The sequence below is a fragment of the Hemibagrus wyckioides genome, linkage group LG19 (assembly GCF_019097595.1).
Source record: "Hemibagrus wyckioides isolate EC202008001 linkage group LG19, SWU_Hwy_1.0, whole genome shotgun sequence".
Classification (NCBI taxonomy): Eukaryota; Metazoa; Chordata; class Actinopteri; order Siluriformes; family Bagridae; genus Hemibagrus; species Hemibagrus wyckioides.
The window spans coordinates 19,844,487-19,871,489 of NC_080728.1; the positions used below are offsets into that span (position 1 = coordinate 19,844,487).

The 27,003-nt window shown below is 44.5% G+C and overlaps 1 protein-coding gene across 2 annotated transcripts in view; it reads right to left on the bottom strand.

Moving 5' to 3' along the window:
* Positions 1 to 3,349: 3,349 nt before the first annotated feature.
* LOC131370416 (thyrotropin-releasing hormone-degrading ectoenzyme-like) overlaps positions 3,350 to 27,003 on the bottom strand; it is a 71,957-nt gene continuing 48,303 nt past the window's right edge. For both annotated transcript variants that reach the window (XM_058417744.1, XM_058417743.1), the window contains exons 10-20: positions 23,932 to 24,119; positions 20,317 to 20,405; positions 18,067 to 18,200; positions 17,637 to 17,692; positions 8,748 to 8,895; positions 8,380 to 8,477; positions 8,022 to 8,129; positions 6,027 to 6,194; positions 5,313 to 5,453; positions 5,156 to 5,237; positions 3,350 to 4,316 (exon numbers count right to left, since the gene is read on the bottom strand). In XM_058417744.1, coding sequence (XP_058273727.1) covers positions 4,170 to 4,316; positions 5,156 to 5,237; positions 5,313 to 5,453; positions 6,027 to 6,194; positions 8,022 to 8,129; positions 8,380 to 8,477; positions 8,748 to 8,895; positions 17,637 to 17,692; positions 18,067 to 18,200; positions 20,317 to 20,405; positions 23,932 to 24,119 — 1,359 coding nt within the window. In that variant the 3' untranslated portion in view covers positions 3,350 to 4,169. The remainder of the gene's footprint in view (positions 4,317 to 5,155; positions 5,238 to 5,312; positions 5,454 to 6,026; positions 6,195 to 8,021; positions 8,130 to 8,379; positions 8,478 to 8,747; positions 8,896 to 17,636; positions 17,693 to 18,066; positions 18,201 to 20,316; positions 20,406 to 23,931; positions 24,120 to 27,003) is intronic.

The following is a 27,003-nucleotide window of genomic DNA, read 5'->3' on the forward strand; positions in this document are numbered from 1 at the left end:
AGGCTGAAAACGTATCGTGTCATGTCACCACATCGCCACAGCACACAGACAAACCTGTCTTCTGTTCACGTGTGGAGCGTGAGCACAGCTCTCACAGAACGGCATTAAAAAGAAGAATCATGTGCTTCTTAGTTCAGTAGTTCAGTAGTTTCCAAAAAAAAAATTTTTTTGAAAATAAAGCTGCAGAAAAAAAACATATTTTTGGCCTCAACAATCACAAAAAAAAATAAAATCCTGGAAGAACTCACTGTGGAACCGTAAAGTGTAAAACAATTTTAAAACACTGATACTGGAGACTCCTTCTTTACCTCTTTTTCCCCAGAGACCAAATAATTTCCTCCTGTTTTTATTGTGTCCATGTTGATGATTGAGTGTCTTTGTCGTGTTCCACTCCACAGTGGAGGTTAATATGAAGCTCATATGAAAGTAGACACTCAGGACTTTAAGGGTTTGTAGTGTTTCAGAAGGATTTCTGTTTTTCTCTAGACTACTAGGAGCGATGTAAGTCGTCTTTATTTATTTGTCTAAATATACATTACTGCACAGTGAAATTCTTTCTTCGCATATCCCATCTTTGGGGGTTTGGGTCAGAGCGCAGGGTCAGCCATGATGCAGTTGGGTTGGGGGGCTTGCTCAAGCACCCAGCTTGGCAGTACTGGGGCTTGAACCCTCAATCTTCTGGTCAACGACCCAGAGGCTTAACCACTTGAGCTCCCACCTATATATTCATAGAAAAGATCCAGGTTTGTTTTTTTCCCCACACAAATGTTTCAAAGTAAATGTTGATCTCGAACCCATTTCTGCTCTCTGAGATGCTCCGAGTGCTCTTTCATCTAAAAAGCAGCTCAGATTTGATCTTCAGCCAGTAAAATTCAGTGTAACGTTCTCCAACAGAGGGAAAAACACACGTCTAAAACACACTGAAAGCCGACAGAGTCGTTTTATATATAGCCTGAACATCATTCGTTTGTTTATACTGATTGAAAACATCTAATGAGTCCATAAAGATTCCTCCAGCAGGACAGTGTCCTGGAAAAAAGGGTTAAATTACGAAGAATTTTATCGTATCAGGATTTAATCCGTTTACGAGAACAGAAACAATAACGTATTTAAATCGAGCGCTGAAGATGTAAAATATCTAAATCTCTCAATATTATAATTATTTATATATATATATGAGGAATGTGTGTGTTTTTGTCTGTCAGTGAAGAATAACTGTATTTATTTCTCTGTAACCTTTAGATAATTGCTCTTCACCCAAAACGCCGGCGTCTGGAGGCTTTAAATCACAAAGACGCATTTTAATAAGTGTGTGTTTATAATAAGAGGATTTTATTCTTTTTCTAAATTATTTGTGAGATGATGCACTGTACCTCAGTGTGTGTGTGTGTTGTTGAGCTATGGCTGTAGCTGTTGGGAGTGTTTGACCTTTCACACACACACACACACACAGCTCCCATCAATCGAACACGCCTGTCTAAGAGCGAGCTGAAAAGTGTCATTTATTTCTTCCTGATGCTTGTTTCCTCTCTCTCTCTCTCTCTCTCTCTCTCTCTCTCTCACACACACACACACACACACACACACACTTCGTGATAAGACAGAATCCATTTCAGCGCTTCATTGATTTAAATATCAATGTGCTCTGATTGTAAATGGTAAAAGCGCGAATTTGCATCCACAGCTCGGGGAGGATTAATGGCCCACGACGCCGCTTTTGTTCGGAAATGTCAGAGCGGTGGAGAAGTTTGCTGATGTTTCCCGAGTTATGATTGTGTATTCACCCGCTCGTGCTCGCTCTTTTTTCCTCTTTCTCTTTTCCTTTTTCTCTCAGCGTGTCAGAGATAACTCCTGTTTCCTGTCTGATGAACACATGAATCATTCATGACGGGAGACGCAGCTGAGGAACCGCTTCCTCGACCCTCAATCCCACCACCCGGAAACTGACCACCAGCTTCTCTTATTATTGAGAGGGAGGAGCTTAAAAGAGAGGAAAACATTTACACCTGAGACAGGTAATCAGTGGCACCCACAGGGGTGGAGCTACAGGACAGGAAGTGGCTCAGAGCTAAATAAATAAATAAATAAATATGTAAAAGTATAAAATATGTATATGTAAAAAGTAAGTAAGTAAATAAATGCCTAAGTAAGTAAACAAACAAACAAATAAATAAATATGTAAGTAAGTAAATAAATGAGTGAATGGATGTTGAAATAAAGCAGTGTTAGTGTTTACAGCTGAAGTGTTTTATTTTCTTCCAATACCACTGTTTGTTTATTTATTGATTTATTTACATTTACACCTGAAACAGGTAATCAGTGGCACCTGCAGTGGCGGAGCTACAAGAGAAAGGAAGTGGCTCCGAGGCTTTCACGTGGCCCCCTGAAGACTGACACGTATGCCGTGTTTGTGGCGCCTCGTAAGCGTTAATTTGCGAGCTGTAATGATGTTGTTTCTCACCTCAGGACGTTCAGAGTGTGAAGTAGAGAGAGAGAGCGAGAGAGAAACACATTTTTCTGAAAGAGTGTTTTGTTTGCTCTGTCAGAGCGTGTAAAGCTCATAACAAGCTATGTTTACAATCCCAGGTCTGAGTGCTGATGGTTTGTGTTAAACGATCACGTGACACTGAGCACTCACTTTTCTCTGGTCTTCTTGTGGAAATCTGTTCAAAAACTAGTTAATGCTCTCAATGTGGATTTAATGTAAAATAACATTTAAAATACTGAAGTGACGTCGAGTCATGTCACCCAAGATGTGTGAGAGTTTACAAAATGTACATAAATATAGATATACACCGATCAGGCATAACATTATGACCACCTGCCTAATATTGTGTTGGTCCCCCTTTTGCTGACCCGTCCTGTACTGACCCCTTTCTATCAGAACCAGCATTAACTTCTTCAGTAATTTGAGCAACAGTAGCTCGTCTGTTGGATCGGATCACACGGGCCAGCCTTTTGGCATTTGGGCCAGCTTTGGCTAAGCCGAAACTCTGCCAGATCCGACCCAGAGCTAATTTGCTCTCTGGGTAACAGCAGCCATGTATATCTCTTGTTGCTATGGTAACAGCTTCTCCTAAAGCCCTGGATTTTTTTAAAACAGGTTTTTAGTTAAATGCCTCAAAATAAGGTCTGATAAAATATTAATTATGCTGCATAAAATCCATCAGTCATCACCCACTCATGATTTTTAAGCCTTTTAAAAAAGTTTACGCTTATTTTTTGCGGTCTGTCGGTTAACATGACGAGGTGTGTAGAGAAGAAAGAGGAAAAAAAGCGAGGGACTGGATGTTTACAGCTGCTGTAATGTAAGAGAGAAGTGGAACAAACTTGTCTCACTGATGACGTGTTTATAAAAGTATTGAATTTTTAATAAGTGAAGCGAGTCAGGTTGCTCTGATCCAGGAGGAATCAGACGCTCGGATTTGTGCTGCTGCAGGAAAACAATCAACATGAGCAAGAATTTGATCTGCGAGATGTTCTGAGACGTTCTGCCTTTTTATTTTTAGCCAGGAATTTTGTACACATCCTCCATCCATGGAAGGCAACAAATATCTGAATGATTTTATTTTTTTTTGATCCGTCTCCATGACAACCAGCCCTGGTACAGCGGCGTTCACTGAGCACGTTTTCCTCTCGACATTTATCCCTCGTCACTGAGAGAGAAAGAAGGAATGACACAAAACACAAGCACTTTATAACAACCACCACATTACCATGTGATTAAATGACCACGTGACCACATGACCATATTATCACATGAGCATGTGACCACATGACCATGTAACCAAATGACGCCATGGCCACATGACCACGTGACCACAGGACCACATGACAACATGACGACATAACCAAATGACCACATGACCATGTAACCACATGACTACATGACCACGTGACCATGTCCTGCTCTCCTCCTTCTGCTTTCTGCACGGGGAAGAATCTTTACTCGTGTCCTTCATGCATTAAAAAAAGATTAACAGAAAGCAGGTGAAGGAGAGTAGAGATAATAAGCATCATGCAACTTGTGTCCACTTCCTCCTCGTCCTTGTGGTCCTGTTGGTTCCAGATGTTCACGTCTGCTCTGGTGCTCTTCTCACGTCTCCTGGTTCACGTGCAGTAAAGATGTCTTGAGGCTCGGTACGAACACGTCAGCAGCAGCAGGATCTTTATCCGTCGCTGGATTTCCTCAGCCACTGGAAGAATCGCTCTCTGTAAAGCTGGTGCCATTTCACATTGGCCTGCACCACCTCCAGCGCTCGGGAGAATGCAGACGCAGAAGCTCCTGCAGAACTCGTCTGGATGAAGACCTTCAGCTGAGGACACAAACAAGGAGGAAGGACAAAAGTCTCGCATCATTTCAGCTCAACATCATCACCATGTGTGTCTATGTGTGTGTGTGTGTGTGTGTGTGTATAGTTGAATGTGCGTGTGTGTAGTTAAGTGTGTGTGTAGTTAAGTGTGTGTATATATGTGTGTGTGTGTGTGTGTGTGTGTGTATGTGTGTGTGTATAGTTGAATGTGCATGTGTGTAGTTAAGTGTGTGTGTAGTTAAGTGTGTGTATATATATGTGTGTGTGTGTGTGTATGTGTGTGTGTGTGTGTGTGTGTATGTGTGTGTGTATAGTTGAATGTGCATGTGTGTAGTTAAGTGTGTGTGTAGTTAAGTGTGTGTATATATGTGTGTGTGTGTGTGTGTGTGTGTGTGTGTGTGTGTGTGTATGTGTGTGTGTATAGTTGAATGTGCATGTGTGTAGTTAAGTGTGTGTGTAGTTAAGTGTGTGTATATATGTGTGTGTGTGTGTGTGTGTGTGTATGTGTGTGTGTGTGTGTGTATGTGTGTGTGTGTGTGTGTGTATGTGTGTGTGTATAGTTGAATGTGCATGTGTGTAGTTAAGTGTGTGTATATATATGTGTGTGTGTTTGTGTATGTATGTGTGTGTGTGTGTGTGTGTGTTTGTGTTTGTGCATGTGTGTGTTTGTGTGGGTAGTTGAGAGTATTTGTGTGTGTAGTTAAGTGCTTGTGTGAAAACATGTGAAAGGTGAAGTGAGAGATCACACGTCTGTGGAAAAGCGCAGCAGCTTTCAGCCTCACAGTGAATTACAGCCAGGAGACATAACTATTAGCGTGTGTGTGTGTGAGCTCCACCCTCACCTCATCCAGTTCTCTGGGTGTGTTGAGGAACTCCGTCACTCCGCTGATCAACTTGGAATTTAGAAATAAAGCCTCACCGAACCTGTAGAGGAGGAGAGTCAGTCTCAGTGAACACACACACACACACACACACACACACACACACACACACACACACCTGGAGTTTAGCTCGTTCCACTTCTCCCTGAAATATCTCCAGGCTAAATGACGTGCGTGTGGGTTGCGTCCAACGTGGATGATGACGTCGATCACGTCTTGATCAGGAAGCAGGTCCAAGTTCAGAGACGTGTTCAGCAGCCTGGAGAAAACAAGCAGCTTTTTTACAATAGCTAGAATTCTGGGGTTTGTTCACAACAACGCTGATCTTCTCCTTAATGTGACATGTTCTAGCTGCAAACACACACACATACACACACACACACACACTACTCTCTTTAATTAACACGTACAGCTGCTAAATAGATTTCTTTCTGCTTTCCTTCCAGCTGTGTGACGCTCAGAACTACGTGCCATCACAGTGCAGCTGCTGCTGCGCCTTTCCTCTGTCTATTAGCTTTAAGCCTTATGCTAACCGCTAACGCTGCTCTCGTGTTTAGATGTGTGATGCAGACGGATTATTAGATGTCACACTCGTAGCAATCGTTTCCCCTTCATTTACGCTGCAGATTTGTTTTCGGTGAAACAGACTCGCTAACCTTCTGAAGACTCGCTTGTTAATATTCCATGTAGCTTCTCACTAATCCTGATCTGAGGCGTTTTTTTCTCTTTTATTAAAACTCTGTTTCTGTGTGAAATCTGATCCTCTGGAGTGAAGCAGGAAGTGGAGGAAAGGCGTGAGGTGGTGATGAGGCGTGAGAAGAGAGATAAGAACCTGTGGAGCAGGAAGGTGTTGTCGCTGCAGGTCAGGGCCTCCAGCAGGACTTTCTTCTCCGAGACAACGGTGGAGGAGCGAAACTTCATCCACATGAACTCCCACACGTCCTCGTCCATCAGAGACACGCCCGTGCAGTACACCACGTCCCGCAGGCTGGGGGGAATCCTGCGGAGGGCGGGGCTTAGGTTACTACATTGACATCGCACCACCGCATACTTTACTGTTTCTATAGCAACAGCTCATTCAGAACCTCATACAGAGTTTTACTTCTTACTCATGCTAATGTGTGTGTGTGTTTGTGTTTAGAATTCTAAAAACTCTTTTAGCTAGTACCAGTAACAGTATTGCTATGGTTACAGTGGGACAAGCAGAACCTCGTGCCTTGTGTCTCCTGTACCTCGTCTCCTCGACTGGTCCCAGTTTCAGGGGAAAACTGGAAGGTGTTTCATGGCATGGCTAACAGAGCGAGTCGAGATGTTCAGCTGCTGCCTTTTTACACCTTTCAGCATTTCAGCTCTTTATGTTCCTCAGAAGAGAGACGTTCAGTGTGGAGCTTCATCACAAACACCTTCATGAACACAGAGAAACCGAGAACCTGCAGCTGCTATCACTCACTAATGGAACAGGAAGAGCGACACGGAGTCTGCAGCTCTGAGTGGAGAAAAAGTAAACACACTGTCCATTGTGTTCCTGCAGGAAGTCCAGCTTTTATCATCAAACATCACTGCAGGAGAACCTCCACGAGTTTCAGCCTCAACATCCAACAATCCTCCACTGAGAGCTGAGAGGGGGAGGATCAATGAGGGAGGAAGTGGAGCAGGAACTGGAGGAGAGATGAGAGGATGAGGGAGGAAGTGTAGCAGGAAGTGGAGGAGAGATAAGAGGATGAGGGAAGAAGTGGAAGAGAGATGAGTGAAGAAGGGAGGAAGTGGAGGGGGACATGAAGGAGAGAATGAAGGAGGGAGAGAAGAAGAGGACATGGAAGGATGGGATGGAAAAAATGGAGGAGAGAATGATGGATGAAATGCAAAAGGAAGTAAAGGAGAAAATGAAGTAAAGAAGTGAAGTTGAGGAAGTGAGGTAGAGGAAGTGAGGTAGAGGAAGTGATGTAGAGGAAGTGAGGTAGAGGAAGTGAAGTTGAGGAAATGAAGTGTAGAGTCTGTGTTGATGATGTATCTGGAAGTTCAGATCTACTCCATCTTCCTGCAGCTCCTCAGCTCCGTGTGGCTACAGGAACATTTTCCTAAAGCAACATGGAGGAAGACTGGCTGATGGACTTCATGGGAATTTCTGCATTTTAGCCGCAGCTCTTTATTAAATTCTGCATCAGTGCTTTTTATTTCCTTCTCGGCTGGTGAAGGATGCAGGAGGACACGGCCTGCTGGAAGACGCAGGAGGACACAGAATGCTGGAGGACAAAGATGGAGACTGAAAGAGCAGCTTTTCCACAAAGACGCTGATGAAGAAACTCCACAGTGACGTGTTCAGTTATAAAGTCTAGATTTTATCAGTAGCTCAACATGGAGCTGATTTCTAACAGAACCTCATGTGTCTCTAACACCATCCCTTACAATCCCACTGTGTGTGTGTGTGTGTGTGTGTGTGTAAAACACTGTGTACTTATCAGGACATTCAGGGAAAAAGCTATTAGATGAACAAACAGGTGTTGCTATGGAGATGCGGCAGACGGCAGAGCGAGTGTGTGTGTGTGTGTGTGTGTGAGACTCCTGAGTGAGATTCATTGATCAGAACTTAAACTTTAAACACACACACACCGACATGAAACCTCAGTCCTGGTGCAGCTGCTTCATTTCAACAACACACACACACACACTCTCTAAAATATGTCACATCACCATGTGTTAATATCTTAGAGGTTTTGCGGTAATCAGTGTAAAGATACTTAACTGATGGAGAGGTTTAAGAGCTTTACTGTGTGTGCGTGTGTGTGTGTGTGTGTGTGTGTGAGAGCGCGTGTGTGTGTGTCTGCACCTGTTCTTGTCACTGGAGATCCACTCAGAGACGAGTGACATGGCCTGACGGTGACAGTGTTTATTCCCAAAACTACAGGCCAACATGATCACCTCCCTCTGGAGCTCACTGAAGGAGGAAAATAAAGAGGAATTGAAGGAAGAAGAGAAGGAGAAAGTGAAGAAGGGAGTGATGGAGGAAGAGAAGAAGGGAGTGATTGGAGGAAGAGAAGAAGTGAAGAAGGAAGTGATGGAGGAAGTGAAAGAGGAAGATTAGGACAGAATGATGGCGGTGATACGTTGAAGGAGAGACAAAAGAGATGATTGAACAGAAATGCAGAATATTTTTAACAGTGACACACACACACACACACACTCACTCTGTATGATAGGTAGCCTGCTTGAAGGAGTCGCCCGCTTTCACCCTCGGCCAGTCGAGCTTATGATACTTCATTTCCACCTGCTTCAAGACATAACTCTGATCACACACACACACATGCACACACACACACACAGTGATTAATCAGTAGAAAGGACAATCAAAGCTGTTTGTTTTCATACTGTGTGTGTGTGTGTGTGTGTGTGTCACACAGCAGGTAATGTTATGGCTAATTTAGCGCCACTCATCTCCTTCATGCTCTTTCACTGAGACGAGGGAACAATTAAAACTATATTACAATTAGATCTTGATATTCAACTGGAATAAACACACACACACACACACACAGAGTGATGGAGCTTCACCTACACTAAAGAGGCTGTAGTCCTCGGTGCGGTCCAGCAGTTTGTCCAGCTGGTACAGCGCTCTACTCGCAGCATGCCAGGGCAGGAAGTCGTCCTCTTTGGACAGATAACAGATGATCTGCAGTGGGAGGTTCTGAGGGAGATATCCGGCTCTGCACACACACACACACACACACACAGACACACACACACAGACAGAAGGTGTGTAAAGAGGATGAACAGTAACTGAGTCTTCATGCAGCTATGATGGAAACACAGCAGAATTTAAAGGTCCACGTGACTCTGCCGCCTGTGACACGTCTCTCTCCCTTTAACGTTTAAAGAACAAAACGGCTGCTGTTTATTCCTGACAGGTTCATTTCATGCTCGGCTTCTCGTCCGACAGATGTACGGCTGTTTGAACCTTGTTCAGTGTTTTGTCGCTATTTACATCCTGACGCTCTTTAATGCAGGTTTAGAGTGGTGTCTGAATCTGTACAGGAAAATCCCAGTGACAGAAAGCAGCTTCTGGTGTAAAAGCGCCGTCCTGTTCGTTCTGCATCCATCTATAAAACATCAGAGGCAGACTGAAAGCTGCAGCACTAAAAGGAAAGATCAAACCCCATCTGGTGTCACTGAGAGCAGCAGATCAAACCCCAGGAAGCGTTTCAACACCACTTCCAGCTCTGTACTGACCAGATGTAGCGTTTGGACGCTGGGGTCAGTGGATACATCTATTCCATCCTCCTGAGCTCTTGCTCTCCACAGAGACTCTGAACTCCTACTGAGGAGGAAGCAGGAGGTCGTGTAGCAGCACTGCAGGGGGAAAAGCTTCAGACTTTCTCAGTGGAGCAGGATTTTATTCAGCCATGTTACTGTGATCAGTCAGATCCAAAAGTCCAGCAGCAGATTCACTCCATCTTCAGCTGAGCTCCTTGACACACTCACTCCAGGTAGCTGGCTAGCAATATCTCTGCTGGGTGATGAGTTGTATCAGCGTCGTTCCTTTATCCATAGAGACAGGAAGATTCTTTCACCTGAAACCAGATGTTCGGTAACCCTCCAGGTCCAAGTCCCAGTTCATCTATGAGGAAAATAAATCTCACAAACCGTCAGCTCGTAATTAACTGTATGTCCATTAAAAGTATCAAATCCAACAAAAGACCATAAACACTTTAACTTTTCTGATTCAACGAATCGTCCGAGTTTGTGTTCGTGTCTTGTGAGGAAATCAGTTGGCTCATGGTCCAGACACACGATGTTGACTTCAGATGAGGAATAAACTCCAGGTCTTCGTTAATCACGCACTAATTCTGTTCACAGATTCGCTTCTCTTCTTTAATGTGGGAACGCTTTTATTAAATTACTGAAGATAACGAGGAGGAATAAACCTTATTTCTGTCAGAGTTAATAGTCTGTGAAAAACCTGCAGCATTACACCACTGAGTGGAATCGTGCAGATTGATGAATGAGTTTAGTTTCTGATTCAAAGTAGAGAGAGAGATTCACATATAGAATTTTCCAAACTTTGAAAAGAACAGTAAAAGGACAACATCTGTGAAAATCCTAACAGAGAAAAGTGATAAAACAGTCCTGAAATACCCCTCACCATCACCACCACCACCCCCCCCCCCTTTTTTTTTTAAATTAGAAGCTAATCCTTAGGTCTTCTACATCTACAGAACATCAAACTTCCCCCAGTGACCACACTTGTCAGAATTCTGGTAACCTCCGAGTCATCTTATAGAAAGCATATTTACTTTTGATTCTGCCTTCAACTAGAGCTGTCAGCATTTTTTTTCAGCATCCTGGGTGCCTCCTCCCTGCATTTAATTTTTTCCTGTAAGCCATATAGTGAGCTTGTCCTGAACTATTACGAAGTTTAGTAGACATGAAGGTGCTCTGTCCATGTGACTCTCAACCCTCTGCCCCTGGTGGGGTTGATATCTGCCACATGTCTGTTTGTGGCCACGGCCCCATGCACTACCCACGACTGTAGGGCATTCAGCTGTACGCTCCTCTATGGGTGGTTTGTACAGAGACCTCCAGCATCCTTGTGGGGAAGAGTCCAACATCAAGAGTTCTAACTAATGTGACTCCTCCCCAAAGAACCTATATACACAACTTTAATATAGGTTTCATACATGCTTTCATGCTTTCTTAGTGGCATCTTCCAGTGTTGTTAGTATTTGAGTCCATGTTGTTGGTGTTTGAACGGAAAAAAGTGCTCCTTCTTCTCATTGATACTCCTCTGCTGCTTCAGAGATTGATAAGGGTGGTGGGAGCTGATGGCTTCCCCCAGGGTCCTGCCCCAAAGCCTCCCTGAAAGGGAATGGTAGTGCTGAAACTACCACTCTAAGCAGAATCTGCATTAGGCAGTCCAGCTGTACTCCAGACTCAGCACACAGGTCCCTAGCTGTCTTCCAGTTTTCACCAGACCTCAAATCCTTAATTTTGGTGATTCCTGATCTCCAGATTCTGGACAGAATCAGAAGATTGTGGAAAATTGGTTCAATTTCAATACTTGGAAAAGGTTGTGCGTCGATCTTGCTGATCTTCAACACTTAAGACCAGGCTCTCAGGACCAACTGGTAGAACAGTGTTGTTGCTGACAGGTCCATTTCCATCAAGTACAGCATGTTGTCGTAGTTCAAATTTTCAACACGCTGTAGAAGGTCGTAAGCCATGACTCTGTGTCATCTGCAGTCAGAAAGTTCTGACCTGACAAGACAGGTCAATCAGGCCTTGACCACCCTCCTGCAGCGGCAAGAAGAGAACAAGGGAGCAAGAACAGTGATGTCCAGGCCAGATAAAGTTCACAATCCTCCACATCCCAGATCAATGTCTCTGGAGATTCGAGGAAGGTGAAACAAAGATTGTTGGCAACCAGTACTCTCCCTCTGTAGGATAACTTGGGTAGGACCCAGGTTCACTGAGACAACTTGGTGCACACCTTCCCCACTACCCCCTCCTTTGTTTTGAACATCTGTTGTTCCTAAAAACACCACCAAGATATTTCAGACCAACTTTTCCCCACTGGAGACTACCTGGTAAAGTGAAAGGCCCTTGTTCCTGCCACTGCCCTGTTAAAAAGCTCTCGCATGTATCCCAGTTGACTCTTGCTGAAGAAGCTCCAATACAGATAGTCAAACTATGACTCAATGTTTGAAGGTCGCCTTGATTCTTAATAAAAAACAGTTACATCGTCTGTATATGCTGACATTACAAGATTTTTCCTGTGCACCTCTGACTGACACTCCCTGTAGTTCCTCTCTAAGTTGGCATAACAGAGGCTCTATTGCCAAACTATATAGCTGTCCAGATAATGGGCACCCCTGTCTCATCCCTCTTTCTATTCTCACTGGACAGCTAAGACCACCTCCATCCTTAAGGGTTAAAACAAGCCTCAGAATATAGCAATTTCAAACACAGTAGGAAATCTCTTACTACACCAAAGGCTTCTAAAGACAGGAAACCTAGATCACATGAGTTCAGCCTGCACAGGTCAATCACATCTCTAACAAGAAAAAGATTGTCTATTATGATGCCTTTTGGTATGCAGTAGGGCTGGTTTTTGTGCAATATTGTGAGCATGCACTGTTTCAGTCTGTTTGCAAGGCATTTGGATAAACGCTTGTAGTCACTGAATAAAAGTGCCACAGGTCTCCAGTTATTAAGAAGTCTCATTTTTTGGCAATAGTGACAATACTGCTCTTGTGCAGCTCACTGGTTTTCCATTGACGAAAGAGCTTTTGAACACCCCAAGAAGGTCTACCCCTAGAAGTTCCTAAACATGTTTGCAAAACTCATTAGGTAGTGCATCAATTCCATGAGCATGTCCCACTACAAGCTGCTGAACCACAGTGGCCACTTCTTGTAGTTTGAGACCTGCACCTAGCATGCTACTCTGTTTGTTAGACAGTTTTCAGCTCCCTGAGTAGCTCCTCTATGCAGGATGGGTTGTAGGCCTCAGTGAGGCCTCTGGTGAGGCTGAAGAAAAAGCCAATAGAGGCATCCATGTCTTTAATGCTGGAAATGGGGATCTTATTAGGGCTGTTTTAGCTTGCTCATGAAGAAAGAAACTAAAAAAAATCCTCCTTCCTTAGAGATAAGCCCCTGTAATGCCTTAGTGGACTGTGGGTGTGGTTCCTCCCCATTTCTATCTAAGGTGAAGTCTGTGGTGTAATTCCAGGCCCCCCCCATTACAACTAAAGGTTTGCTGCTGCTCTGTTGTAGGGCATTCTTGAGCTTATCAAAAATCTGTGTCCTCTCACTACCATCGTTGGGGGCAAATACATTTATAAACATTAACTTTATCCCTTTTGTTTCTCTCTGCATAATTAAAACCTCATTCTGCTCTAGGTCTGTTTAGGTTTTTCTCCATAGGTCTCTATTTGTGAACTTTGTAAAATCCCTGTGCTATCTGAAACACTCATACACCTTGACCCTCCTGCAATGTTTAACCCTCCCATGCTATCTGACCCCCAATCCTCCTGGGTTATCTGACCCCCAATCCCCCTGGGATAAGCCTAACCCTAACCCTAACCCCCCTCTGTTGTAATACACCTGCTCTGCATGTTCACTTGTACTGATGGTTCCTTCATCCTTTTCAAATCTGGACCAAATCTGGACTTTTGGATCTCCAAAGTTGTCTGTATATCTGACCCATTTTCCACTTTCTTTTAATTTCTCCAACTGTTCACCATCTATCTGTTCATTACTGTCTGTTCACTGCTGCTCAGTACATTACCAGTGGTTTGGTCAGTGTTCTGCCATCTGGCAGCATCTGACTTCCCCACACTGTGTCTCGTTCCAGCCTTCCTCTCTGCCCTGACTCCACTGGACTCAGCTTCCTCACTATCCCGTGTTCTATGTGGACAGACAAACTTTTTGCGCCTGATGTCCCCACACTCGAAACACCTCAGGTTCCCAGTTCTGGCATACAGCATATGATTTTCCTTCATGCCATACTCTAAAAGAAACATGGGCACTGTATGCCTGAAAGAGACTATGTGCTTCAGTGTTCCAGAAGTGAGACAATTCCCGCTCTATATCCTCATTTGGAATAAATGGATGAATGAATGTTTGACACCATAACTTTTGTTGTTGTTGCACCCAGCAGCGTGACAAAATCCCCGAGCTCTCTGTCATTTACAAACACCAGCACATCCTTTCACATCCCACACCCTCTTCAATCACCAGTAACACCTGTTCCACCAAGACCTTGGAGCTCACCTCACATGAGAGAGGACGGTCTCCCCCGCTGCCATCACTACAATCCATCATGAGATCAATAGCTCTCTGTGGTTTCACTGCTTACTTGTTTTCAGTATTAGTTTTCTCAGAGTTATTGTCTTTAAAGTTTCAGTGTTCTAAGAAATAAAGTTTTCAAGATTTGGAAACACTATTTCGCTCTCCTGCCACGCTCCACACACCCACACCACTCTCACCCACTGACTCCCAGCATGCACCAGAGAAAGAGAGAGAGCGAGAGAAAGAGTGAAATAAATCCTGCTGTAGTTGTACATTAATTACCCAGAATCCTTCAGTAAACAATGTAAAGTGTTCCTTCAAAGCCGTATGGTGCTAAAGACGAGGTGAAGCTTCACCTGTAGAAAGTCTTTAAAGTTTCTTTTTTCTCATGTTCACTACTTAGGAAAGTTTGGTGTCTGCTTCACTCAGCTGATCTGTTCAGAGGGATTTCGTTCTTCAAACTCGTCGTTTGTTCAACCTTCAGTTCTTTCATTCTAATAAAAGTGCAGGATGAACAGGGACAGAAGTGGGGGTTGGGCAGTGGGGACAGGATCAGGACGTGGACACAGACGTGACGAAGTCATTCAGCTCCTGAATTCTGGAGACTCGATGCTCTGACCGCTGTAGTGACTTAAGCTCTGACCAATCAGACTGAACTCCTCAGCTCCTTTACCAGGGGTAGAGACGTATCACATTTCTACTGTTTCTATCTGTTTCAGAGTGTGTGTGTGTGTGTGTGTGTGAGCTCCTGACTTCCTGAATAAAGAGTCATTAACTCCTGAATTGCCTTGTAATTATTTCCTCATTAAATATTTGCAGAGTTTGGAGAAGTTCATTAAGTTGTATAGTCTTACACACACACACACACCCTTGTGAAGATAACCTCATCACAGAAATGTTGGAATCCGATCTAAAAGCTGCGACAAAGCCACACTGACAGCACGTGTTCTCTTCCTCACTGAAGCAGAAAATGAATGAAATGAAATTGTGTTAAACGTCGTTACTGAAGCAGCTGAAAATTTCCCAGAGCTGCAGAAGTGTTTAATCCTGCGCTCGAGCTCCAGAGGCTTCTATTGTGATTCGTACCTGCACCATTTCATTATCACCTTTAATTTACACAAACGTACATGAGCGTGTGATTAACGACAACAACGATGTCAACGTTGAGAAGCTGCTAGGAATCTACACACACACACACACATATGCACAGACACACACACGAAACACGTCGAGTCCATGAACTGTAATAAAGATTTGGAGAGTTGCGGCGGAGCTTTAATAACACACACTGGTAATATACCCTCTAAACACCGAAAGGCGGACAGAAAGATGGATTTCATCTTCTCCTGCTACGCAATAAAGCAACAAAACCAGCCGCGAGATCCCGACAACAACCGGAGCTTTTCCCGATACAGCCTCGCGCTTAAAGATTGATTCTCTCTCGCCTTTTATTATTTTACCTTATAAATAATAACAATTGTAGAAGAAATAGAAGGATAAATAAATAAATGGCTGAGGGAGTGGAACAGAGGCTGCGTTCTAAGAGAGACAAGATCCTCAGGGTTCAGTATTCGGCTCAGTGCCACTGGAAACTATCCAGCTTCTTCTCTTCTTCTCTGTTCAGTCCATTATATGATTAAAGTCAGGGAGGAGGAGCTGCAGCCAGACCTCTGTATTTTACACAACACCACCACGGTGTGTGTGTGTGTGTGTGTGTGTGTGTGTGTCTGTGTGTGTTAAACTGCTCTCAGATTGAAACACACAGCAGTGTTGGAGTCTCTCCATTTCTGGATGATTGAAGCTGGAGCTGAGCTGCTGACTGCTGAAGACGAGCACATCTGGTAGCTTTTGCTGTTTGTTTGTTACCAGGAAGAGGAAAAGTGAGACAGCATTAGGAAACGTGACGCCGCCTTCAGAACACAAATAAACCACAACTGAGGCTAGAGCTAACAGTAGCTGCGTTTTCACACATTCACTTTTCTTCTACACATAGGGCGCTGGTGGCTCAGTGGTAGGTTTCTCGCTTACCATGCGGAAGACCTGGGTTCGATTTCCAGTCAGTGCCCAAAGCCCAGCAACTGGATACTGGGTGCCAGTCGCAACCCCAAATAAAAATGGGAGGGTTGCGTCAGTAAGGGCATCTGGCGAAAAACCTGTGCCAAAGTTGTTGTGTGGACCAGGTGGTCTGCTGCGGCGACCCCTCACACATGTAGGGAGCAGCCAAAAGATCAACAACTTTTCTTCTTCAGTTCCACAGGAGACCTCAACCGTAACACCTTGTTAAAACACACCCACAAACCCCGGCGCTTGTGTTCCACTTCCTCTGTATGAACTCGGCCCTGGTGTCCTGAGGTAGAGAGCGTGGAGCTGGAGGTGTGAAGGACAGGACATCTGCTGCTCCTGAGGGGATTCATGAAGCTCTGGAGAATTAAAGCCTGTGAGGAGTGAGGTTTAGGGGAGGTGCTGCTTCCAGAGCGTGGGTCACAGCCGCGGGTTCCGGTCTCTGATCTCTCACTGCTAGAGTAAACATGCTGAGGGACTTTTACATTCACTCTGCAGCTCCACTGGACAGAAATGGTTCGGTCCGTCCAGCACACACACACAGAGGAGGTTTGTTTTACTGATGGAATTTGAACAGGATTTTTATCACTGAGGAAAATGTGTGTGTTTGGAGAATTACAGAAGATCATTTCCTGCAGAACTCGGACTTTTCCACAGTAATTTCCAGATAAAACTAATCCAGTCTGAATAAAGCTACTGTTTAAACATGACTCTGAGAGAGAGAGAGAGAGAGAGAGAGAGAGAGATCACTATTATTCCATCCCTCCATCTCACCATCACTCGTTCTTCTCCGTCACTCCATCAGTCAGTCACTCTTCCCTCTCCATCACTTCATCATTCTAATTTCACTTGTCCCTCACTATCACTCTCTCCATCACTCATCCACCACCATCAATCCATCACTCTGTAAATCTTCCCTCACTCTACACCATCCCTCCATCACTCATCCTTTTCCCTCATGCTATCACATATCACCTGTCTCTCTGCATCTCTCCATCCATTTATATCTCCATCACTTACCCTTTTTTCTGGTTCTTTCCTCTTTCCTCTCCATCTCTCTATCCATCACTCTTCCATCTCCATCACTTCATCACTTTTCTATCACTTGACCCTCTCTATCACTCCCTCCATCACTCATCCCCCACCCTCTGTAACTCTTTCCTCTACATTCCATCATGCTATCACACATCACCTGCCCGCCTGAATCACTCCATCCATTTACACCTCCATCACTTATTCTTTTTTCCTCTCTCTGTTTACCAGACGCTCAGCTGGTGGGCGGAGCTAAAGCCTGAACTCTGCAGGATTGTTTCACTGAAAGAAAGAGAGAGAAATGGAGAGAGCCGAACAGAATAACGCGTCCCTGCACTCCTCCGTTCGTCTCTTTCTCTCCGTTTCTCTTTTTCTCTTTCAGCACAGTGAGGAGCTGCAGCTTGGCCCCGGGCCTCGTTTCCACAAGCGTGTCAGTGTGTGTGTTTTTCTTCACTCCTCCCCTCAGGCAGGAAGCTCGGGGGGACGAGCAGAGCAGCATCCATCAGTCCTGAAGCTGCTGTCCACTCAGAGAGACTGCACAGTGTGAGAACGTCCTCACTAAACCCACCTGGACAGACTGAAGACGTCATCCACCAGACCAGCACGATTCTCCACAGAGATGATCTGCAGTGAGGACACACACATACACACACACACATACACACACACATACACACACACACACACACACACACACATACACACACACACATACACACACACATACACACACACACACACACACACATACACACACACACACACACACACACATACACACACACATACACACACATACACACACACACACACACACACACACATACAGGTTGATCAGTAAGAGAGGGTCGAACAGGACAGACAGGACTGGAGGAAGGAATGGAGGAAGAATGGAACGGAGAGAGAGAAGAGGATGAAGAGGAGACAGGAGGATGATGAGGAGTGAAAGTGAGAGACACATGAGGAAGAGGAGGAGAGGGAAATGAGGAGCTTCCTACTGTGGGGTTGATCATCAGCTGCTGGATCAGGAGTCTCCAGTTGTGGAGGTCGTAGTTCACCCTGAAGTAGCCTGTCTGATTGATGTTGCCTAGCAACCACGTCTCCTCGCCTATATGTCCCACTCGGTGCGTCTCTATAAATAAATGAGGAGAAAGAGTGAGGGGAGAATGACAAGATTCAATCACTCCATCACACCATCACCTGTTTCTCTCTATCACTCCATCACTCATCCCTCACCATCACTCATCCCTCTTCACCATTCCATCACTCCATCACACCATCACCAGTTTCTCTCTATCGCTCCATCACTCATCCCTCTTCACCATTCCATCACTCCATCACTCCATCACCTGTTTCTCTCTATCGCTCCATGACTCATCCCTCTCCATCACTCATCCCTCTTCACCATTCCATCACTCCATCACTCCATCACCCATTTCTCTCCATCGCTCCATCATTCATCCCCCTCATTCACTTGTTCACTCGTGCCTCTCTATCACTCATACCTCTTCACCATTCCATCACTTGTCCACTCGTTCACTCATGCCTCTCTATATTACTCATTATATCACTCATTTACTATATCACTCATTCCTCTCCATCATTAAATCTTTCAATCACTTTCATTCCATCACTCATTCCTCTCCATCATTCCATCACTCTCACTCCATTACTCATTCCTCTACATCATTCCATCATCCTTACTCCATCACTCATTCCTCTCCATCTTTCTATTACTCTCACTCCATCACTCATTCCTCTCCATCTTTCTATTACTCTCACTCCATCACTCATTCCTCTCCATCTTTCTATTACTCTCACTCCATCACTCATTCCTCTCCATCATTCCATCACTTTAACTCCATCTCTCATTCCTCTGCATCACTTGATCATTCCATCACTCATTCCTTTACATTACTCCATGATTGCACTATCCTCACACCATCGTTTTATACATAAGCAAGCAGAAAACCTTTCGGTCAAACCCCTGCGTCACTCATCCCTCTCCGATGACCTATCCATCATCCGTCATTCCTCCTTCTTATCTCTCCATCACTTTATAAATAAAGAAGAAGGAGGAGGAGGAGGAGTGACGAGAGAGCGCTTACATTCAAACACTCTTATAAATAAATTTAATCACACTCAGACACACACTCAGACACACACACACTCAGACACACACACACACACACACACTGACCAGCTCGATCCTGAGAGCAGGTGTTCTGTCCTACAGGAAGTGTGTGATAATAGACACTGACCACTTCTCATCTTCTAATAGGACACTTCAGGACATTTCCTTTGAGCTCAGTGTGTTTATCCCTGTGAGTGATTACACTCCAACACCATCATATTAAATCAGAGCTGTGACTGAGCTTTACAGCCGTGACAAACACACATCTCCAGAGCTTCAGAGCTTCATACTGAAGAATCAATCAGGATCTCCAGAGATACAAAAAGCTTCAGAGCTTCACACTAACGAGTTGTTCGGCATCTCCAGAGATCTTCAGAGCTTAATATTAAAGAATCAATCAGCATCTTTTCTCCAGTATCTCCAGAGCTTCAGATCTTCACCCTAAAGTATCAATCAGCATCTCCAGAGCTTCAGAACTTCACCCTAATGTATCAATCAACATCTCCAGAGCTTCAGATTTTCACCCTAAAGTATCAATCAGCATCTCCAGACCTTCAGATCTTCACCCTAATGTATCAATCAACATCTTCAGAGCTTCAGATCTTCACCCTAAAGTATCAATCAACATCTCCAGAGCTTCAGATCTTCACACTAAGCTAGCACTGAGCATCTCCAGAGCTTCAGAACTTCACTCTAAGCTAGCATTCAGCATCTCCAGAGATCCACAGATCTTCAGAAGTGTGAAATAAAGCTCAGAAACGGAGCCGTGTGTCTGCTCATGTTCAGCTTTAATCGTCTCTGTTCCCAGCTCACAGTCTGCCTTCATACAGAAGAGACAGGATTTAGGGACGGTTAGTGGACAGTCTTGGGGACTGGGTTCTCTGGAGACACAGGAAGGAATGTGTTCAGCAGGAACCTCAGTGAGAACATGGCTGCATAACTTCAGTGTTTTCTAGTGGAGGCTTTTAGCTGGGAATCATCCGTGAAGCAGAGTCTCTCAGAGAAACCATAAATCACCGTCTCTCCACTCTCAGAGGAGGTCAATGGGATTAGAGCGATAAACATGATGCGTGTGTGCGTGTGTGTGTGTGTGTGTGTGTGTTAGAGCTTCTACCTGTTTTGTTAGAGATCCAGATGAGAGACTCAGTTGATATGTGACTGAAGTTTCCCAATGCCAGCTTTAGTGGGATCCGCCACTGCAAACTGATACACACACACACACACACAAACACACACAAACACACACAAAGAGAATTAATACAAAATGAAAATACATAGTTTTATTCAAAAGTGTCCAGATTGAGCACAAAGCAATAACAGGAAAAACCTTCGAGAGAGAACAAAGCACACACACACACACACACACATTGCTTGAATCAGGGGCTTGTGTTCTGCTGTCTGCCAACACAGATTCTCTCAAAGAACAAAGACCCAGAGCTGAGTCATCAACATCATTACAGCACAATAAAAAGACCTGCAGCTTTTTGTCCTCTGTTGAGTTCCACTGAATAGACCCCTGTGTGTGTGTGTGTGTGTGTGTGTGTATGACACTGGAGCTGGTCCACTAGTCCACCTCAAAAAACCTAAATTTGATTTTGCACCTTTAAGCACTGCTTCAGTTTGTGTGTGTGTGTGTGTGTGTGTAATAAATTCACACTGTTGTGTGTTTAATGTTTGGACGGAGAGATCAGAACTGATGCTGTCCTTCACACACTCCACATTTCTTCCATTTCCACCCAAACCACCAGAGATGGAGCATACCTTTCTGTACACAAACACACACACACACACACACACACACACAAACTGAAGAGATGCTTAAAGGTGCAAAATCAAATTTAGGTTTCTTTGAGGTGGACTAGTGGACTGACTTCAGTGTGATACACACACACACACACACACACCTTCAAAGTGACAGGATGATATAATATTCGCTATTGATATAAACTGATGCTTTTTCAGAAATGTTAGTTCACAACATTTTGTTCCACCCTCTTCAGCTTCTCCGCCCTCCATCACACGCCGGCGTTCCTGTGATGTCATCCTCCTGCCATGTTTAATTACCTCAGGACTATATACCTCGAGTCTGGACTGAGCTTCTGACCGAACTTCTCACAGACTGCTGCTCCTTGGGCTTCACCGTGATCCTTCTGCATGTTCGACCTTCTCCGTGTTTGTGTGTGCAGCTCAGTCCAGTCAGTCCTGGGTTGGTTTCTCATGACTTTAGGATTAGGTTAATCACCAGGCTCTGGTGGTGAGGAAGAGTGGGTCCAGGAATGCTGGATACCTTACAGGGTTTGGGGAACAGTTCCAGAAGGTTCTTTATGAGAAACAACCCAAACTTAAGTACAAGTGTAACATAACTAATTTCATCAACTGTTCAAGAGCTTCTCTCTCTCTCTCTCTTTCTTTCACACTCTCTTTCTGTCTCTCTCTCTCTCTCTCTCTCTCTTTCACACTCTCTTTCTGTCTCTGTCTCTCTCTCTCTCTCTCTCTCTTTCACACTCTCTTTCTGTCTCTCTCTTTCACACTCTCTTTCTGTCTCTGTCTCTCTCTCTCTCTCTCTGTCTCTCTCTCTCTTTCACACTCTCTTTCTGTCTCTGTCTCTCTCTCTCTCTCTCTCTCTCTTTCACACTCTCTCTCTCTCTCTCTCTTTCACACTCTCTTTCTGTCTCTGTCTCTCTCTCTCTCTCTCTCTCTCTTTCACACTCTCTCTCTCTCTCTCTCTCTCTCTCTCTCTCTCTCTCACAGAAGAGTTCGGAGGATAATGAGGTCCACCGGGAGGCTGCATGAGATCCAGCATGACCACCCAGACCACCCTAAACACTCTCACACACACACACACACACACACACACACACACACACACATACACACACGCACTGTGTTTATAAAGCAGCTGCTTTCTTCTAGAACCCAGGACACACTCCCATTTTCCTCTACAGCCCTAAATGACGCTGGATTAGAGCTGCTCAAGACTTGGATGTTGTTCACGGAAAACCGGGATAAATTTAAATATGGAAATTATTTCTTTATGTGCAAATGTTATTATTACATACACTTCATAGATTGCGGGCTGTTGTCATGTAGGAATGAGCGACACTTGACACAGTTACACTTCTCCCTGTGTGTGTGTGTGTGTTGGAAATATGCTGTCAGTCTGTAAGAGAACACTTATTATGGACTTATTCACACTTGAATCCTTCCTCGAGACGCACAGGAAAAATCTGAGAGCAGCAAAAAAAACAACAACAACAAAACCTAAAAACCCTCAGTAGCAGCCACAACTTCAGAGGTGAGACAGACAGGGGAAGTAAAATTTGGACAAGTCTGGAGAGAAATTTGCTAATGATGAAAGAAAAGACAGAAACATTCATTAAAATGAAATCAATTTGTCTTGGAGGTGAGGAGATGAGGTTCAGTACAGTGAGAGATGAGGTTCAGTTCAGTACAGTGAGAGACAAGGTTCAATACAGAGAGAGACAAGGTTCACTACAGCAAGAGACAAGGTTCAGTTCAGTACAGCGAGAAATGAGTTTCAGTACTGTGAGAGATGAGGTTCAGTTCATTACAGCGAGAGACGAGGTTCAGTTTAGTACAGCGAGAGACGAGGTTCACTTCAGTACAGCGAGAGGTTCAGTTCAGTACAACGAGAGACGAGATTCAGCACAGGGAGAAGCAAGGTTCGGTACAGCGAGAGAAGAGGTTCAGTTCAGTACAGTGATAGACGAGGTTCACTTCAGTTCAGTACAGTGAGAGACGAGGTTCACTTCAGTTCAGTACAGTGATAGACGAGGTTCACTTCAGTTCAGTACAGTGATAGACGAGGTTCACTTCAGTTCAGTACAACAGGAGACGAGGTTCAGTTTAGTACAGCGAGAGACGAGGTTCACTTCAGTACAGCGAGAGGTTCAGTTCAGTTCAGTACAACGAGAGACGAGATTCAGCACAGGGAGAAGCAAGGTTCGGTACAGCGAGAGAAGAGGTTCAGTTCAGTACAGTGAGAGACGAGGTTCAGTTCAGTACAGCGATAGATGAGGTTCACTTCAGTTCAGTACAGCGAGGGTTCAGCACAGGGAGAATGAGCCCAGTATAATGAGGGACGAGATCCAGCACAATATGTTCCAACATAATGACATCCAGTACATAACTATGAGGTAAGAAACACATTTATTCATGCAGATGATTTCACCCAGTGGAAGACTTTAATATGTTAAAGAAGACCACCACAAAAAATCCACGAGAGAATGAAAGTCAAACTAAAAAATATAATCAATATAACACACATTGCCAAAAAAACCCTCGACCGGTCATCAGCACATTTTAGTTCTATCATTCAAGGGAAAATATTTATTCAAATATTTCAAATTCTGAACCTGAGTCAATTAGATTTGTGAAAAGTGCATTCATATTATACAGACTCTCTCTCTCTCTCTCACACACACACACACACGATTCAATCTTCATATCTCTACACAATCAGCACAGCACACACACACCCTCCGCCACATTAGCATTCAGAGTGTGTTGCAGTCTGCTGCCAGCATTTGGGCTTAAATAAGACCTAAAGACTTTCTGAGGACCTGCTGAATTATTCATGAGACCATTAACGAGGGCTAAAGCTAACGCTAATGTGTCTGCAGCAGTCAGGTCCATTCCTCCTCAACACAAGCCACAAGTCATCTGGAGGTTAAAAGGTTACCAGAGGTCATACTGATTGAGGTTGTACCTTTTGTTAAGAAGCTGACGGTGGTGGATCTTGGCGTCGGTGTCATAGAGGAAGTGTTCCTGGCCGATGGTGACAGTGTTCTCCGGGCTCTCGTTTGTGCTGATGGTGACCACGGGGTAGCCCATCTGCAGAGTCCAGCCGTCCATCAGCTCCTTTATGTCCATGTCCTTCCCCTCCCTCCGCATGGCCTGGAACACAGAGCAGCACGGTGAGACACCAGGTTCTCTCGATAAAGTCCTGTTCACACGCCATTAACGTTAGCAGAGTCTCCAGAAATGATTAGTGATATCATCACCTGTCCTTATCAGTGTATCAGTGCAACTCTCCACCTGTCCTGAACACCTCCTACACCTGTTACCACTCATAATCCTCACACCTGAGGAACAATCCCAGAAGCTGCATTCTACACCATATGAGAACATCAGTGATTTAATAAAAGTGAACACTTTCTGCTCAGTAATTATTCACACAGGACTAGAAACTCAACGCTGGTGTTAATGATCAGAGTCAGGAACAATTACCAAAAACAACACTGATTTCCTCTCCAGTGTGAATCAGGCTCATGTGACTAATGGAGGATTATTTGCTTCTGCTTCTTCTTCTCCATCCTGTTACATTACAATGACTATAACTCCATGAGTTAAGGTCACATGATCCCACGTCGGCACGGCAACCAGAATCGGCTCACTAAAGGAATGTCTGAGTAACAGGTTGTTACTCCTTTTTCTGCTTCAAAGGAGTTTATAATGTTCGTGTCAGTGTGTAAATTCACACTACGCTCCTCATAGTGTTACAGATTTGACGTGACAGGACGTGTGTAGGATCTGCAGTAAAAACCTCAGTGCTGTGAGACTGTGAGGAATTAAAGCAGTCACTCTTATACTGAAAACATCGACTCCAGCAGATCGGCCAATCACGGAGATGTCCATCATCCACAGGAAATGCTAAAGAAAAAGAGACGAGACTTCGGAGAAGGAGTAAATATTGAGAGGAGAAGTTTTTAGAGGCTGACGGTGAGATTCACACCAGACTCTGACTCTCAAGTGATTCATGTGGAACGTCTCAGGCTGAAAATGCAGCCGTCTCATCTGTCCACGTGTCCTGCCGTGTTTAATGCGGCACATGGCAGCTGCAGATCGTCTCGGACGCAGACGGCGAGTAAAGTCAGAACAGCGGCTCCACCTAAACTCTGACTTTCAGATGGATTTGATTTGAAATGGGAGTCACAGTGCTGCTCTGAACTGACTAAAGAACATGTAGTGGGGCTTAGAGCTGACTGGTGGATTTGACTCCAGGCTTTGTGCAGATTATTGTTTTAAAGTGGATTTTGTGAAGAAGAGATGCAGTGTGTATAAATATTCATTAGATGATGGTGTGTCAGGGGCTTTAGTGCTGCTAAATTCCTCAATATACTGAACACCCACTAAGATAAGAAAATCCCAGGTCATGGCTATCTAATTATTATTTTTTTCCAAATTTAAACAGTCCCAGCACAACAGCGATTTCATATCATCATATAAAAGGCTCTAACGGCTCTCCAGTATCCCGCGGTTTCAGTAAATGAATCTCACACTTCCCTTGTGGAAGGTAATCTCATTAAGAAGACATTTTTCACCAGATTAGCGAGGCTAATGCTGCGAGTCATTGTCTGACTTTCCAGACTGTTAAAGGCTTGGCTACCTGATGACATTTTCTCTGCTTGACAAAAGAAATGTAATTGAATTCTGAACTTTAGGTGAAAAGAGGTGGGTTGATCTCCATGATTCAGAAACTGGAGATACAAGAGGTTATTTTTTTCAGTGAACTGGATGTGTTGAGTCTGGATGTGTTGAGTCTTGATGTGTTGAGTCTGGATGTGGTGAGGGTGAATATGCTGAAGCTGGATGTATTAAAGCTGTGTGTGGTGAGGATGGATGTACTGAAGCCGGACTTCAGCTGGATAGGCTGAAACTGGATTTTATTAAAGATGGACATTTTGAGGGTGGGTGTGTTGAATCTGGATGCCTTAAAACTTCGTATGGTGATTCTGGATGTGTTGAAGTTGAATACAATAAAGCTGGATGTTGTGAGGCTGGATATGATAAGGCAGGATGTGGTGAAGCTGGATGTGTTGAAGCTGGATATGTTGAAGCTGGATGTGTTGAAGGTGGATGTGTTGAAGCTGGATATGCTGAGGCTGGATGTGTCGAAGCTGGATGTGTCGAAGCTGGATGTGGTGAGGCTGGATGTGGTGAGGCTGGATATGATAAGGCAGGATGTGGTGAAGCTGGATATGTTGAAGCTGGATGTGTTGAAGGTGGATGTGTTGAAGCTGGATGTGTCGAAGCTGGATGTGTCGAAGCTGGATGTGGTGAGGCTGGATGTTTTGAGGCTGGATGTTGTGAGGCTGGATGTGTCGAAGCTGGATGTGGTGAGGCTGGATGTTTTGAGGCTGGATGTGTTGAGGCTGGATGTTGTGAGGCTGGATGTGTCGAAGCTAGATGTGGTGAGGCTGGATGTTGTGAGGCTGGATATGTTGAAGCTGGATATGTTGAAGCTGGATGTGTTGAAGGTGGATGTGTTGAAGCTGGATGTGTCGAAGCTGGATGTGTCGAAGCTGGATGTGGTGAGGCTGGATGTTTTGAGGCTGGATATGTTGAAGCTGGATATGTTGAAGCTGGATGTGTTGAAGGTGGATGTGTTGAAGCTGGATGTGTCGAAGCTGGATGTGTCGAAGCTGGATGTGGTGAGGCTGGATGTTTTGAGGCTGGATGTGTTGAGGCTGGATGTTGTGAGGCTGGATGTGTCGAAGCTGGATGTGTCGAAGCTGGATGTGGTGAGGCTGGATATGATAAGGCAGGATGTGGTGAAGCTGGATGTGTCGAAGCTGGATGTGTCGAAGCTGGATGTGGTGAGGCTGGATATGATAAGGCAGGATGTGGTGAAGCTGGATGTGTCAAAGCTGGATGTGTCGAAGCTGGATGTGTCGAAGCTGGATGTGTCGAAGCTGGATGTGGTGAGGCTGGATGTTGTGAGGCTGGATGTGTCGAAGCTGGATGTGGTGAGGCTGGATGTTTTGAGGCTGGATGTGTT